We start from the raw sequence: 16,374 nt of genomic DNA, 5'->3' as shown, positions 1-16,374 counted from the left end.
AGATTTTTTCTTTGATTTTTATACAAGTTTTAACAATATAGGTTAGGATTACAAAAAGGTCAGAAAAATAGCCTGGCTGTGGGGTTTTCTTTTCATTTCTTTCTCTTCTGGGTCATTTAGCAAAAAAGCCAAAAAAGAGACAGGTCAGTCTTTCCCACAGATATATGACTTGTGTGCTGGGCTGGACCCACTGGATCTACATAAATCTGATATGCTCCACCCATAGATCTATCAAGGACCACCAGGGTCCCACCCAAGACCTGTGGGCACCAAGCCCTGATCCAGAAGGCTCTAACATCAGATCCCTACCTACTACAATTCAGCTCTGACTGAAGTTCCAATACCTCATAATTGTCAAGTGATTATGGTTAGGCAGAAATCAATTATTTCTTAACTTTGGCTTGTTAGAAATTCAAAATGTGAGATCCACCTTGCTAATTGAAAGCAAAAGTTATCCGATCCACTATTTTCATTAATAACCAGCCATGCATTTACTAGGCTGTGCATAATGATCCCTAGTAATTCTTCCCTGAACCTGTTATTCAGAAGCAACTTTTCCATTTGGATGTTTCATTTAGCTTCATGCAGTGGTGACAAGTTCAAATGAAGAGTCAATTTTCTTAAAAAGATAGAAAATAATTTCCCACCCTTTATGCTGTATGGTTTAGCAGCAGGATTTTTTGTTTCCATCTTCAGTCAGGAAGCCATGAGAATTTTTTTTAAAAAAATCCTGAAGATAGCACTTGAAGCAATTACACAAAAATGCAGAACAGGCAATTAACTTCCTGAACAATTTGGAACCAATGGAGTAAGTTCTCCTTCTCCTTTTCTGTGTGCTCCAACATGTAAGGAAATGTTTTTCACATCTTGAAAAAAACCACCCTCAAGTAAATAACACTAGCTGCAACTTCGTCATCACTTACCTCCAAGATGTGTTCAGCCTTGTATTCCCGATCTAACTGCTGAGAAGTGGTATAAATCACACCTGCCAACAGAGAAAATATCACTGCCAGTTCCCAGCATCATTGTAGCCTCAGCAGTGCCATGCAGTGCTCACCTGGTATGCTAAACTGAGCCAATCTCAAAGGTGATGCTACCCCAAAGCAAATCAATGCCAAGAACAAAAGAGGTTTATAGTTAAAACATTTCCTTCTGCCAACCATGGAAATATGCTATACTTCTTAGATGAAGTGGCTTTCTCCCCTCCCAGCTTTAAAAAAATGTTTCAACTTCATTCTTCATTCACTGTACTTCATTCTAACTGATCAAACACATGTGTCCTTCTCCCCACAGGATGGCAGTTTCAGCATTTCAGAATCGAGGTGGGGGTTGATAGAGTTTCCTCGTGGTAAAGCCATTTAAACCTGCAGGTTTAAATGTCTTCTTTCAGACAGATTCATCAATTGCACAACATTTTAAAAATATGTTTGAAATTGTTAAACATTTGCCTTTCCCTCTAGCATTTTAAGAGGGTTTGTAATGACTACTTTACACTGTACAACAACTATTGTAATACTATAAACATATGTTAGTTACCTCATACACACCTTTTTTTAAAAGGGTGGTGTGGTGGTTATGCCTCCAGCATGTATGTCTAGTGCACAGGCACATCTCATTATTTATACCAATTGTCATTCAGGGTACAGAACTGATACTTTGAACTGAAACCCAGCTACTCCATCACATGTTCATCATTCCATCTGCTTCACGTTTTTTTTAGCCTCAGTAACCCAGCATATGACTGAAATTGTCTTTCTGTGGTGTATCCTTGAGAAATCCCCATGTTGAAAAGAATGCTAAAGACTAGAATAGGTTTTGATACTACTGTCTACTTCCCAAACAGTTTTCATATTAGTGTCTATTTTTGATTTTCACAAGTACTCTTTAACCAAGACTGCAGTAATATGCCTTTTTTCTTGATAGTAAGCACCACTGAATTCAGTGGGCATTGCTTCCAAATAAGCATGCATAGGATTGAGCTGCAAGCCTTTTCATCTCAGTGAAGGAACATTTATTACCAAGAAATTGGAGACATTTACTACCAGGAAAATGGAGACTTTAAAAAGAAATTCAATGCCATAATCAGCAGAACAGAAGATAATTTTACAGCCTAGTCATTTGATGAAATAAACAACTGTTCTTTTGCCTGACTTTACAAATGAGGATGCTTTTGTTCTGGGGTTGTTTTTCTTTTGCCCCTGTATTTGAACAACTATTCTCTACAAGGTGAGATCAAAGTTCATGAACTACTGGCTTAAAAAAACCCCCACAGTCTTTTCAATAAAGCAAACTATTTCCAGGTTGTCTGTTCAGTATTGTTGTTCTGCCTTATCTGAATTGTACAGCATAGCCATATGATGGGTGGAATATCTTTGTTGATGTTTCATACAAACAGAGATTCCTGAAGGTTTAAATGAAATTTCCAGAAAAAAATGGGGGAGATACCTTTTTGACTAAATAAGAAAAGGATTACCTCTTTCCTGACTGATGGGGCTATTCCAGTGGTGGCGAAATTATGGCACGGGTGCCAGAGGTGGCAATCAGAGTCCTCTCTGTGGGCACGTGCAGAGTCCCCCCCCCCCAACATCTAGGCTGGCCTGGGCCACTGGACTTGATTATCAGCATTAAACCTAAGACCTAGTTTTGGGGAAGCAGTGTAGGTAACTCTGTTAAGCGTTGTTAAACCCCACTGATTTTCATGCGAAGAACTAAAGCGCAATCCTTTATCTGGGAGTAAGCTCGGTTGCTGGCAATGGGGTTTGATTCTGAGTAAACCCTCCTAGGGTCGTGATTCACCCGTTGGAAGAGTTGCACGGTTGCTTTAAAGCCAAGCCACCGACTACCACCAAGCTTACTCCCGAGTAATGCAGGCCTCTGAGCCAACCGTTTTTTCTAAACTAAAACCTCAGTATTCAGGTTAAATTGCCATGTTGGCACTTTGTGATAAATAAGCGGGTTTGGGGTTGCAATTTGGACACTCAGTCTCGAAAAGATTTGCCCTCACTGGGCTATCCAATTAAAAACATTAATAGATGTGCCAAAACAGTGTACCACCCAAGGCTTTATAAATTATTCCAGGCTTTACTGACTGAGACTGCAAAAATCCAACAAGCACCATTTTCTTCAACTATCAGTCATCCTTGCTGGCAGCAGTGGCAAGGATCTTAAGCTTTCCATCCATGACATTTACCTTCCAATCTCACTAGGTACTTCTGTTCACAAGAGTGAACAAAGACAAAGATCCCCCCTCTCTCTTTATCCCCTCCCACAAAATGGCAGCCAAAAGTGGGAGGATGACAGTGCTGCCAACTAATTGTTGAAAAATGTCCTCTCCCTTTAGTAGAAGCTTAATGTGTGGAAATGAGCAGCTGAAGCTCTTAATGGCATGGTGGTAAATAATATCCCACAAGTGGGTAACCAGCTGGGACTTGTGGGGGTATCTCATTTTCTTCTCCCATACTTTTTTCTTTGCCCTCCCTGGAAGACCCATAGCTCTTCCCTTTTCCGGTTTCCTTCTCTCCTTCCCACCTACCAGCCAATCATCTTCAGCTTTTCCTTCTTTTCCTCTTCCCTCCCCCGGCAGCCTTCCCCCAGAATTTCTATGACCCAGTTGTACAGAGCTGACTGCTGAAATGAGCCCAGTTCTGAGTGCCAAAAGCCAGGCCAGGTCCAGTTGTGTGGTGGGGAACCCACAAAGAGTTGTGGAGGGAACCTCATTTCCACCCTGGTATCCTTTCCCCTCCTTTCAAGCACCATATTCTCCTCTTTCCCTGATTCCTTCTTTCCTTCCACCCATAAACCAATATAGTTTTATATGTCCCCATCTTCAATTATATTTATTTACTTCACTTCATTTCTCCATAATAGATTCCTTTGTGGTTTGCAACGGTTCATCAGTGAGGAGAATATTAGTTCTAGTTGACTTAGGATAACCAGAACTCTTGTCCAATAAGAGTCCGAAAATCTTGGCTCGGCCTTCACTACAAAAACTGCATCTAAAAAGGACATGTTATGTAGTTTCTAATTCTCTGCCCCCATATGAACTAAGACTTTGGGGACAAGGAATCCTCCTGAATTTCCCTTTTAAAAAGGCAGAAGGCAAAGCTGAACAACGTACTAAAGTTAAGGCTTTCTGAAAACATATATTTCCAGGGCCATGAGATAGGAAGCAGGATGAGCAATGTATTCGATACTAATAGGCAACCCAAAATCAGAGACTGTCCAAATATATCTAAAATTCTTTGTTTTATTGCTTGCTTGGCCATGTCTAATCCTAATGACAACAGGGTTTGTGGTGAAAATCCAAGCCATTCACTTTTGTCTTTGACAGCCTTAAGCCAATTTGGTAAATAATTATCATTCAAAATTAATGGGAGGAGGCCACAGAGTATAACATTCAGCTGAAGATATACAAACAGAGATAAAAGGGGCAACCCTTGCCTCCACTCTCATTTGGCCAATCTAAACATCAAATTTGACCCACATTTCAGAACTTGCACTTTGTGTTCAGGACTCAAAAACTCTGTACCTGCTCAAGAGAAGCAAAGCAAGAAGAAGCTGGACTTTAAAAAGAGCCATATAAAAGTTGAACAAGCATTTTTGCATGAAACAGCTTTCGTGAGAAAGAACTTAAGGATGTTAATAAAAGATCTGATCCCAGAGGGACAAGTAAATTTCATGAGAAACAGCTTGGTCTGCATAGCTTCAGGGATGATGGTGTAAGCACTTGGAACACAGCTATGGTTAGCAGTTACTACTTGTTCATTCCCTTTTTTGCTCTCAGGAATTATGTATATTTGGATTTAATTTATATTAGAAATTACATTTAAAATGAAAGAACACAATGTGTTATAACAAGATTACATGAATGGACTATATATGAATATGTAGAGTGTTTTTTTTTCAACCTACATCCAAGCATAAACAGCAATTCCCAAAGGCAACAACAAAACTCAAAAGGAATGTTTGCATTCATGGCAATGAAGAAGGCCTCAAGCAAAACATTTAAGCACGCAGTCTCCAAAGTACAGCCTAAATGGTATTTACTAAATTGGATCCTAAATACTGAATCATGACTCATGCAGTACAGCTATCCAATAAAATTAAACATATTGCATAGGTGCAACAAAATCTGATACCAAAATTAGAGAAAGTGATAACGTTACCTACATTCTTTTTTAAGAGTTATGTCTTGCTGATCTAAATGCAGGAGAGTTGGGGTGCACAGATTCAGATGTTAGTTTTGTCATGGTAATAAGCATCTAACCACCTCCCATGTAAACTGCGATCTCACCAGTGCTCTACTTCAGTTGTGGCTTTTCCTTAATTTTTGAGTCATTTGTTCACTTTATGCCCAAGGACCCTGACAATGTTCCTCCAAAAGTACTGCAGGTCAATTTTTTTAAAAAAATATGTTTGTGTATTTACAGATTAATTACAATTTATTTAGCTTCAATTGAACTGTACTGTTATCCTTTCAGGTTTGAAATAGCTAGATGTTAAAAAAAATGGGGGACTCATAGTCTGATCCTCCTCCTCCTTTTTTTGTTTTTGTTTAAATCCTGCCTGATTAAGAGCTCTGGAGAACTCAAAAGCTCATCCACTGTATTGAGCTATTTTGTTTGGTCTCAATGAAAAGTATTACCTGGGTTTTGTTATTAGTATTAGAGCTTTCATCCTACACAAAGGACAGGTTTAGGCTAACCTCTCACTATTAACGAGATATTTTTCTGTGCAAACTGAATTTGACGTTGGGTTACTGTGGAGTGAAGAGACATTTACCACACTCTGAATTATTGGACTTCTACTTTAAACAGTTTATTCTCCTGATATTCTGTAGCCTGTTCAAGGAGGAAACAGTCTTGTTTAACTGTCCCGTGTCGGTCACAGGCCTCAAATTCACAGCAACTACTGATTTCCTTATAAGGTCTATAATTAGATCTGAAAGCAATAGTGGTTAATGGTTAATTAAGCTAATTCCCGAATACAGCTGTGGCCTTTTTGCTCCTGCCAAATATGAGATGTGCTTATATTGGTTCCAGCAGTAGTGTTAGAACTTGCAGAGATTAGAATAGTGCTGGAATTAAGGAGAAGCCTAGAAGAATCAACTACAAATTATGATTGCACTATCAAAAGCAGAGGAGCAGGAAGTACAGACTGTTTATAGAGGTGCAGTTTCCCTGTAAATATGTAATATCTGTGCAACTTTATAGCAGCAATGAGCTGTTCTTACGATTGTAAGCCCTAGGTTGGGAATTTCCTGGAGTTTGGGGGCGCACCTTGGGGGAGGCAGGGTTTGGGGAGAGGTGGGACCTCAGTGAGATAGAATGCCATACAATCCACCTTCCGAAGTAACCATTTTCTCCAGAAGGAATTGATTTCTGTTGTCTGGAGTTCAGTTGAAATTCCAGGAGATCTCCAGGCCCCACCTGGTGGCTGGCAATCCTAACTGATCATGATTAGTTTTAGGGTCCACGCAGCCATCATGAACAAGCCAGGAAGTCTTTGACTTTTCATGGTCCTTCCTACTAATACATGGCTGAGAAATGGGGTGACTATCAAGTTGAGGTGTTCTTAAACTGTGGCAAATTGGAATCTGTGTGACATCCAGTAGAGCTTAGAAATATGCGATCTGCTGAATTTTAATAACTGTTTTGGAAGATTTCACTGTTGAAGTTTAGACATTTGTCTCAGAGGCTGTAGCATGAAGAAGACATCTGTGGGACGTCTTAAAAAGAGGCAGCTGCACTTTCTCACTCTGCACACCTAAAATAAGGAATCCAGGGGATGTCTTTTAAAAAGGCAGTTTCCGATGTGCTTTCCAGACAGGAAAGGCATCAGAGGGAAAAAGAGGCTGTTCCCTGCCTGAAAGTTTTGCTCCCTGGTCAGTTTCAATCTCAGTTTGTGCCCGACATTTTGTGTGCAGCTGAAGTGGTTTTCCCTGCCTCCCTTTGCTGAATCTTTTCAGCCCCAAAAGTACATAGCTGTACTCAGCTGGTCCTGCTGATTCCAGCAATATATAGTTTTCCTATTTTACATTTTCAATTAGCTGTCTCCATAGCTATGCAGACACAAATACGAGAATCTTAGCAGTTTGGAAGACCTGTTTACCTCCCATTGAGAAGCACTGGGTTGACCCTGGAGATAGCTCATTGAACTTTTTTAAAAAGAAAAACTATATATTACTGGAATCAGCAGGATCAACTGAGTACAACTATGCATTTTTGGGGCTGAAACAGGACTCAGGATCGGAGCCTGCAGAGCAAATGTCCTGGGGCAACATTGCAGCAGGGAGAATCCCTTCAGCTGCACATAAAATATTGGATGCAAGCTGTAGGTGAAACTGACCAGAGAGCAAAACAGTCAGGTGGGAAAAATAAGGCACCTCCTGAGCTATGCATTCTGCACAGCCAGGCAGGAGTTGTCTTGCAGACAGCTTAAGGGGGAAAAGTGCAGTTTGAAGCGTTCTCCAAAACAAGATGCCTTGAGCTAAAATAAGGCGTCCTAAGGACGTCTTGGGAAGAAAGCTGTGTGAAGAGCCTTCCCAGGATACTTTTTTCTAGCACCCCGAGGTTGTCTTATTTAAGCTGTATGGAATGGACCTAGGGTTCTTTAGATTGAAGGGAAAAGGGCAAAGAATAAAATTTGATATTAAGAATTCTGCTTGTGTTGTCTCCTTAAAAATCCAAACTCCCCCTTACCCTAGCAATCCTACCTGGAGATCTTGAGGAATTGTTGGTCAGAAGGAGAGGGGAAGTTTGGCTTTAAACCCCCATTTCTCTCCTGTAAGAAGGGGGGGGGCAACAAAGTCCCCAAAATGACCCAAGTCCCCCAATCTTTATTTCCAGGAAGGCCAAGTATCCAGCAGGGAAAATACTCACAACCGAAAATGGCGTGTGATCAAATCATCAGCTGGTCGAAGCACATGGCCGGCACAAAAGAGGGCTTGGTCCTTTAAAGGCTCAGGCCAGCCCTCCCACTTCCAGTTATGTCTGCCCTGGCTTAACATGGCCAGGGCTCTGCTTCCATCCTTACTTGGGCAGAAATGGCCAGTTTAGCTTCGCCTACCCACCCCGAGCAGCAACCGCAGCCCGTGGTGATTCACAGCCTAAAAATGCGCCCCCTGCAGGCCAAAAACTAAACAACACTTTAAAATACAAAAAACCCACGAGCAGAGCTTCGGACATGCAATGGGGGGTTTGAACCTGAGAAAAAAAACCCCTTACCTACGTCCTTGGTGGTGGTATGTGTAACTGCACAAATAGTAATTTGTAGGTGAAATCAGGTTGTAGGTGAAAAAAGAAACAGATCCCCTCCCCTGCATCCGGGACAGAATGTTTCACATATTCATTGTTGATACATGTTTAGATTTCAAATTACTATTGTAAGTGGGTGATTAGACTGGTGTTAAAAGGACTAGTTTAAGGGACTCACACCTGAATACATTTAAACAGGGTTTGCAACAGACCTCTTTTGGATACAACTCTTCTATGATTTTGGTTATAAAAGTCTCTCTGTAAATACATGTCTATGAAGAAGTGAGGTATGACTCACAGAAGTTTATGCTGGAATAAATTTTATTATTCTTTAAGGGCCTCTTTATTTCTGTTCCACTTTTATGTAAGGGAGAAAAGGAATCTGAGTGCTGGCAAGGTCATACTCTCAGCAATTAGAGAGACAGTGCCAGTAGGTGGAACATAAAGCAGCAAGGGTGGTAAACAGGAAGACAATCCATCAGGAAAGGACGTACAAAGAAGTAGCACCTCCTAACAACAAGTTACCCTGACTGATAGTACAGCACACTTTGGAGAAGGGATGCCAGCCTCCAGGACCCTGGGATTTCCTGAAACTACAGCATATCTCTAGACTACATAGATCAGTTCCCCTGGAGCAAATGGATGCTTTGGAGGGTGGACTCTATGACATTTTATCCCAGTGAGATCCCTAACCTCCCCAGGATCTGGCTGCCCTACCCCACCCCCATTCCCCACCAGTGGCCAGGGGGGACCTGACAACCCTACTTTGGAGCTATATAACTGGCCATGACATCAGATTAACCTTCTGACAGTACCTTGTTTATATTGTTTACAGTCTGAAGTGGTTATATTCTTTGTTTCACTCTCCTCTAACTGGTGCTCTTGCAGCACAAAAGTGTGGAATTGGTACCGAATACACCAACTACATACACTCAAACAGTGATATAACAAGTTATAAGAATAGGGAACAAAATATGTGCTGCTGATTTTAAATTCTATAGGTAAAGACAGACTGACATTATAAGAGTGGTAGGGCTGGGTTAAAAGCACCTCCATCATGTTCCATACATACTTTCCCCCCTATCCCAGGCAAACTGGTTTTCCAAGGGTGCAGCATGTTTCCATTTGAATCAGGAAAATGCTGGCTGTAGGGAATAGTTATTGGGTAACATTCATGACTCCACTAATACATCTCCTCTCTTAAAATCCTGTGCGCAGTTTTAGCTATTATTTTTATAAACGTGTCTAAATTTATACACCATGTTAAGGACTAGGCTTCCCAAAAAACCTGGATAAAAATGCCCTATCCCTTTTTAATAAAGGATTAATGTGTGAAAATGGGTAGCTGAAACTTTTCATAGCATGGGAAAATGATATCATCTGGTAGAGGTTTAATGGGATGCTATTTATTAAAAGGACTGGACATTTTTTCCCCAGGCCAGTTGGCAAACCTATGAAGAACTCTTTGAAGCTACCACAAAAATTTCATCTTTCTCTTTTCCTGAAAGGTTAGGAAGGGCATGGACTTCTCCCAAAGGAATTTAAATATGAAAAATAGGACATTTTAAAGAACTATTTGACTAGAGACAGGGATACCTCCCACATAAAGAAAGTGGGAAAATGGAAAAGTGATGCTCTGCAGCAAGGGTGGTTTCTATACATGTTTGGTTCATGTCTCTAATTCTTAATACTACAAATCCAAGAATGCAAACTTGGTAACAAAAGACAAAGGATTAAATTTGGGAACAACCCAAGCATGTAGATACTTGTTGTATGAGTTAGAAACCCAAGAATTTTTAGCTTCTCAAAGCATTCAATCCACATTCACCTCCTATTCTCCATTTGCCTGTTTTAAATTTTTTTAAGATCAAGTTATTTGCCATCAGATAACAAATAACATCACAGTCTTCAATCTTTGCAAAACTACATGTTTAACCACACAAAGCCATACCCATTTTAAACTACCCCCGCCCCCCGCCCCCATTTCCCCTTCTGCTACTCTTTCCTGTTGAAAAATAAAATTGTAGAAGAACACTAAGTCACTGTCCTGGTGTGACCTGTCTTTAAATTCAAATTAAAACCCAATTTTGGGTCACACTCTGCCAATTAAAAACTGGTGTTTTAACTATTCTTTACTATTAGCACTGGAGATGCCTGTGGCTTTAAATGGGCAATACTTGGTTGGAGGAAAGAAAAAGACGAAAAGGCAGTTCATTGTTAAGCCACAGAGTATTAGATGCCTAAAGAAAAGAAAAATGCTGAGCAATTTCACCAACCAAATCAGTGAGAGCATAACAGATAAAAGCTGAGCTATTTCATGATAAGTCAAGATTGTGGTCTTTAATCAAACTGTATAAAGATGCAGAGGAAGTAAAGAACAATACAGAAAGTGCCTCATTTTTGAAAACATGAATCTGAAATTAATTGACAATCTTGTTCTTTTTCTTTCATTGACACTACAGACAAGCAAACTTAATCTCTTAATCTGTCATAAGAACTTTGTCAAGAGGGAAAGGCCTGGTGCTTAATTAGTAAAAGTGATGTGTTGTCAAGCTTCAGTTTACAGAGATATTTGGCAACAGTCATTCACATTGTTCTCTGCGTGCAATTTTGTAATGTTTGCAGTAACCAATGTTAGAACTGTGTTCCAAACCCTCTTTAACACTGACCCTTTCTGCACAAACCAAATAAAACATTTTGAGGCAGCAAATAACATGTTTTCTGCATGGAGTTCAGCATGGTTTTCAGCCCAAAATGTTTTGTATGCTGTTTCCTGGCAATTCTTTCTTTAAAATGTTTCACATGCCTCTTTTGCAGTCCCTGGACTCCCTCGTTGGTCCCATTTTCTGAGCGGGCCCCAGGTGTCTCACACTGTATTTCCATCAAGTTTTTTTTTTAATTTCAGGAGGTCAGGTCAGGTCTATGTAGCTACATAGCTACATAGCTACATAGACACAACCCCTAGAGAATTGCAGCATGAGGCCCTGAAACTTCGTAGCAACGAATCTAAGAAGACATTAAAAAAATAACGGAATGACCACAAAATGACAGCCAGGAAGCACTTCCAAAAGAGTGCAGACAAACAGGGAGTTTTGAAAACATTTGCAAAACATTTTCATGGACATGTATAAAAAGGGCCACTGAATTTCAGTCTGTTCTGTGACACAAACAAATAACTATTTACTTTAGAGTTATTCAAGTACTGAGTTCAGATTGTTATATGCCATGTTCCAAAGAAGTATCAACAGCCAGAGCAAAGTACACTTTTTGGCACTGCAACACCCACAGAAACCAAGTTGCTAATTAGTTTTAAGAAATGGCTGGTTTTCTCAACTGTCAATCTGCACTGCAGCAGAGAAAGTACAAAGCAAGCCCTGGTTCTCCACACAGTGCCTAGTGGCTTCTTTGGTCTGTGGCCTCTGATTATTATAAAACTTCCTACGGTAAAAACAAAACCACTCAGCAAAAGGTTAGCAGGGCCATCTCTCGCCAATGGTTGAGGGGCACATTCCGCACAACAAAAAATAAAATGTTTTGAGGTTGCAAAATAAAAAAGGTTCCTGCAGGAATTCCGCACAGATTTTGATTAAAACGTTTGCTACTAGAACACGGCCATACAGCCAGGAAACCACACAACACCTCAGTTTGGGAAACAGTTTATTTTTCCTCAAAACGTTTTATTCTGAAAACACTACACTAGTAATCTTTTCCCTTGACATTTTGAAACCATTTCCTGCTCACTGCACAGTGACAGGAAACATTGTAATCCTCCTGCCCAACTTTAAAGATGTCAGTTTCATTTTGTTGAGCATGCCATTATGTACTGCTTGTAATTCTCTGTATCACCCACCATTTGCAGAGTTTTTTCCAGGGACGTTTCCTCTGCTGGCATTGTTGCTGGGTGACATTTCATTGATTTAAGTACATGAATCAAATCAGCTTTGCCTACCGATTTTGGCAACATGTTGCTTCCCCCGCCCTTTATTTTTAATGAGGTATCTTTGAAGCCATGAAGACTCAATATCGACTCTCCATAGTTTCCAAGATGCCTCACTGATTTTTTTTAAAAAAAGGAAAGCGACATGTTGCAGAAATCAGCCGGCAAAGCTCAGTCGATTCATGTATTTATATCAGTTAAATGTCATCGAGTAGAGGAAACATCCCTGGGAAAAACTCCACAAATGGCAGGCAGCGCAGAGAATCACAAGCAGCACAAAATGGCAGGTGCAGCAAAATGAAACTGACAGCTTTAAAGTTGGGGGGGGGGGAGGATGGGAAAAAAAGAACAATTTTCACCTGAAACACTTTATTTTCCATGCTATGTGGACTAACAATTCTTTTTAAAACATCTGCAAGATGTTTTATTTGTTTTGTGTGGAAAAAGCCAAAGTTTTAATCTCTATTATGCAGCCACATTTTCCTCCTACACTTATTCTTCCCCTCCTCTCAGTCATTTTTGAAGGGTTAAGGAGGGCCATACTCAGTATGCAGACCCTCCAAAAGGTATTTGTATCAGTTCTAATGGTGTTTTAATTACTGCTTACTTTACATGGAACAGCAGCAACAATCAAAGAAAGATATAGCTTAGTAACTAAGGCCCTTCCGTACACGCAAAATAATGCGTTTTCAAACCACTTTCACAACTGTTTGCAAGTGGATTTTGCCGTTCCGCACAGCTTCAAAGAGCATTGAAAGCAGTTTGAAAGTGCATTATTCTGCATGTGCAGAATGAGCCTAACATTGCAATCCTAAGCAGGTCTACTACGACCCCTACTGAAGTCTATCTAGTGGGGCTTATTCTTAGGAAACTGTTCTCACAACTGCACAGTAAGACACTAAATAATGAATCAACATGTCCCTATTTCAAATTCTAACTCTGTCATGGACTTGTTAGGTGGAGTTGGCAAGTCGCTTGGCCTCAGTCTATAGTTAATAAGTTAAGACAATAAATTAAGGGCTTTGCAGTCCTGCACTACTCCTGACCCATCAACCTGAACCATTTGTGGCAGGCAGGGCCAAACTACATTACGTTTCCTCTGGGTCTTCCCCAGGTCCACATGATTGTATGTGCACATGGGATTCCATGCTAGCCTAACTTGTATCAGGATTCTGGTGCTCAAGGAGGAGGGCCTTCAGTCTTCTGCTCCACAATGTTTCCCTGACCTGAAATAGTCCCAAGGAGATACTGTTTGTCCCATTAGTATATGTGGTACCCCAACAAGGCAAATAACTCTCCAAAGGACTTTTCCAGGTCAGAAAACAGCTTGGGGGAATGCTGAAGCCCCCTTTCCCATGCACAGTAGTCCTAATCCAACTCTGGTCCATGCACATGTGAGAACAGGGTTCCCAGCATAAGCTTGCAACACATTTCTCATAGTGCTAACCATAGTTCATGTCAAACAGCAAGCTGGTGGCTGACAAACTCATTCAGCTGGCTAGGTCTCAAAACCAAAATCTGCAATCTATCCATTTGGGGAAAATACCCACCCAAACAAATAACCCCCAGTGCTGCAACCGCAGGAGACATCCATAGTTGTTATTTCTTTATATAATGTAGGCATAGAATTGGCTGAAGAGGCCCCACCTCTCCAACTGCATAAGGGAGGGCAAAAAAAAATATTAACTAAATATACAAAAATTGAGTTTAAATAAACCAGTAAAAAGATCTTGGGGTTCCAGTGGCTAGTTCAATTTTTAAAAATCCCTCTGTGTTTGATAGCAGTGACAATAGTGAGATGCAATGGTTAGCATTTCTGGCTAGGATCCGAGAGACAAGGGTTTGAATCCTCACTCTGATGTAGAAGCTTAATGTGTGACACTTATTCAGTATAATTTTTTTACTTAGCTATGCATTTTCTATTTGTATGTTTGCCAATTTTATTTTTATGATGGCTGGTCAATGACTGTAATAAACTTGCTTACTAACTTACTTACTTAATGGGTGACGCTTGGCCAGTCACACAATATTAACATATGCATGTGTAAAAAGCAGGCATTATATTCTATCTCATGAGGGTCAATTAAAGATTTAATCCAGATGTCCCAGTACAGAAACATGATAAAATGCAAACAATTCCATGCTTTGCAATACAAGCAGGTCAATTTAGTGGCCCAATAATGCCTCTGGTGAATACTACCCCTTCTCCTACACGTGGGGGTATTTAATTCCTGGACTGAGCAAATGGCCTGGCCCTGTAGCACCTGCAGGTCCAAAACTGCTTTGGCATGGTGCTATGCAGGAGACATACTTCACAAGGAAACATCAAGGGAATCCAATAAGGAGCTAACCTGGCATGTAGCTGAGGAAATATCAGCAAGTTCAGCTGGCAATTGCATTAGTGTCATAGTTCTCAGCAAGGCTGATCTACTCTCCTCATAACCATTCACTTAACACTTAAAATTACAGCCAAACAACTGGAGCTTTTGGAAAATTTCAGGGGAACAGGCCTAACAAGCTGAAGGGTAAATGACTGGGTCATTTCAGTTTTCCCTAGAAGTGGCATTACACCGTCAGTGTTGGGAAATACCTGGAGGTTTTGGGGGTGCAGCCCAATAAGGGCGAGGTGTACAATGGACCTTTCAAAGTGGCCATTTTCTCCAGCTGAAGTAATCTGTCTCTGAGAGATCAGTTGCAATAGCAGGAGATCTCCAGCTACCACCTGGAGGCTGGCAACCCTAGGTGCCCCCCGGTCTCTTATTAGTTGTCAAGTTCTTGGCAAATGCTATCATCACTCCTTTATACCAAGCATAATCATCAATCTAATATAACCCCATCCCTGTAGAAAGTAAGTGGAACACACGACCTGAGTGCATTCCAGAGTAATTAGAAGCACATTCACATGTCCAGTTTGCAGGCAACACAAGTAATTAGAAGCACATTACATGACCAGTTTGCAGGCAACATAAGTTCCTTCTGACTTGGTAGGTGCCCAGTCATGCCTAATGCTGGCTCTAGCCATGGAGAAGCTTCTGTTGGAATCTGTACGTCCTCGCTTAGTGAATCGCCATTTTCAATTATTAAAAAGGTACCAGGCTGAGTGAGACTTCCTGCCCCCTCGCTCACAGCCTCAGGCAGAAAAAGCAACAAAATTTAGAACAGATATGACTCCATATTTTCCCCTCTGTTCTCTTGTTACACTGGAGACACTAGAGAGGACAGAAATGAAACAAAGCAAGAAAGAGCAAAGGAGAAAACTGTGATAGAACAGGGCAAAATAGCACTGAACTTGGTCTCACAGCTTTCTCTCCCCCATTCCTTTCTAATATCCTGAAGTCTGTATTTATATTATGACTTCTCGTGTCTATGAGGCATTTCTATAGCATAGCACCTTATTCATTGTATGCTTTCCTGCCATTTTCTCTTTCTTATGTCAGAATCTGTAATGTCAAAATAAAAAACAATATGCACCTTTTAAAATTCAGACTTCATAAATGGTGGCAGCAGAGGCCAAATAGCACTGCTTTTAAAAATTGATTTACTTAATTTATACCTCATCTTTTTCCTCAGCGGGGACCTGAAGCAGCTTAAACATGTGAACTGGGAAAGGTTCAGATAACAAACAAACAATTTGCAAGGAGAACTACATACCTTGAGCAAGACTGGAGAAACAGGCATGAAAATGGCCTAAGTAAATTAGTAAAAATTGTTTCTTACCTGTGACAGGATTAATGGCAAACAATCCTTGATGGTTTCCATTGATGATGTGGAAGGTTAGTTTCTCTTGGGAACTAAAATCTGGGTCAATAGCTTTAACCTGAAGTATGGAGGTGCTGGGCAGTGAATTCTCCATGACAGAGGAATAGAAGATAGGACTGGACATCTGGGGTGGGTTGTCATTTATGTCATTGACTTCTATGTAAATTTCAGCCACAGAGGACAGAGGGACAGATCCTAGATCAACAGCTAGCACTGTAAGCCAGTAATGACAGCTGAATTCTCTGTCCAGTGGCCCAGTGGTAAAGATGGTACCTAAGAAAAACACAAAAAGTTCATTAGATTCCAAAAAATAAAAACAGAGATATTCAACAACTAATACTTCCCTTTAAAAAGTAAGTTATTTTCTTATTTTGAAACTTTTCTGAAACAATGAAAACATGCCCTTCATTTTCATCATCCCTG

At 40.5% G+C, this 16,374-nt stretch overlaps 1 protein-coding gene across 1 annotated transcript in view; it reads right to left on the bottom strand.

The window, feature by feature from the left end:
• The window catches only part of FAT2 (FAT atypical cadherin 2), a 105,936-nt gene that overhangs the window by 58,168 nt on the left and 31,394 nt on the right, over window positions 1–16,374 (bottom strand). Inside the window, exons 3-4 of the mRNA XM_048491112.1 lie at window positions 15,910–16,224; window positions 924–985 (exon numbers count right to left, since the gene is read on the bottom strand). Coding sequence (XP_048347069.1) covers window positions 924–985; window positions 15,910–16,224 — 377 coding nt within the window. The remainder of the gene's footprint in view (window positions 1–923; window positions 986–15,909; window positions 16,225–16,374) is intronic.

This window comes from Sphaerodactylus townsendi, linkage group LG03, assembly GCF_021028975.2.
Source record: "Sphaerodactylus townsendi isolate TG3544 linkage group LG03, MPM_Stown_v2.3, whole genome shotgun sequence".
In the NCBI taxonomy this organism is placed as follows: domain Eukaryota; kingdom Metazoa; phylum Chordata; class Lepidosauria; order Squamata; family Sphaerodactylidae; genus Sphaerodactylus; species Sphaerodactylus townsendi.
Note: the sequence above shows the minus strand (reverse complement) of the source record. Positions and strands in the feature narration are given on the sequence as shown.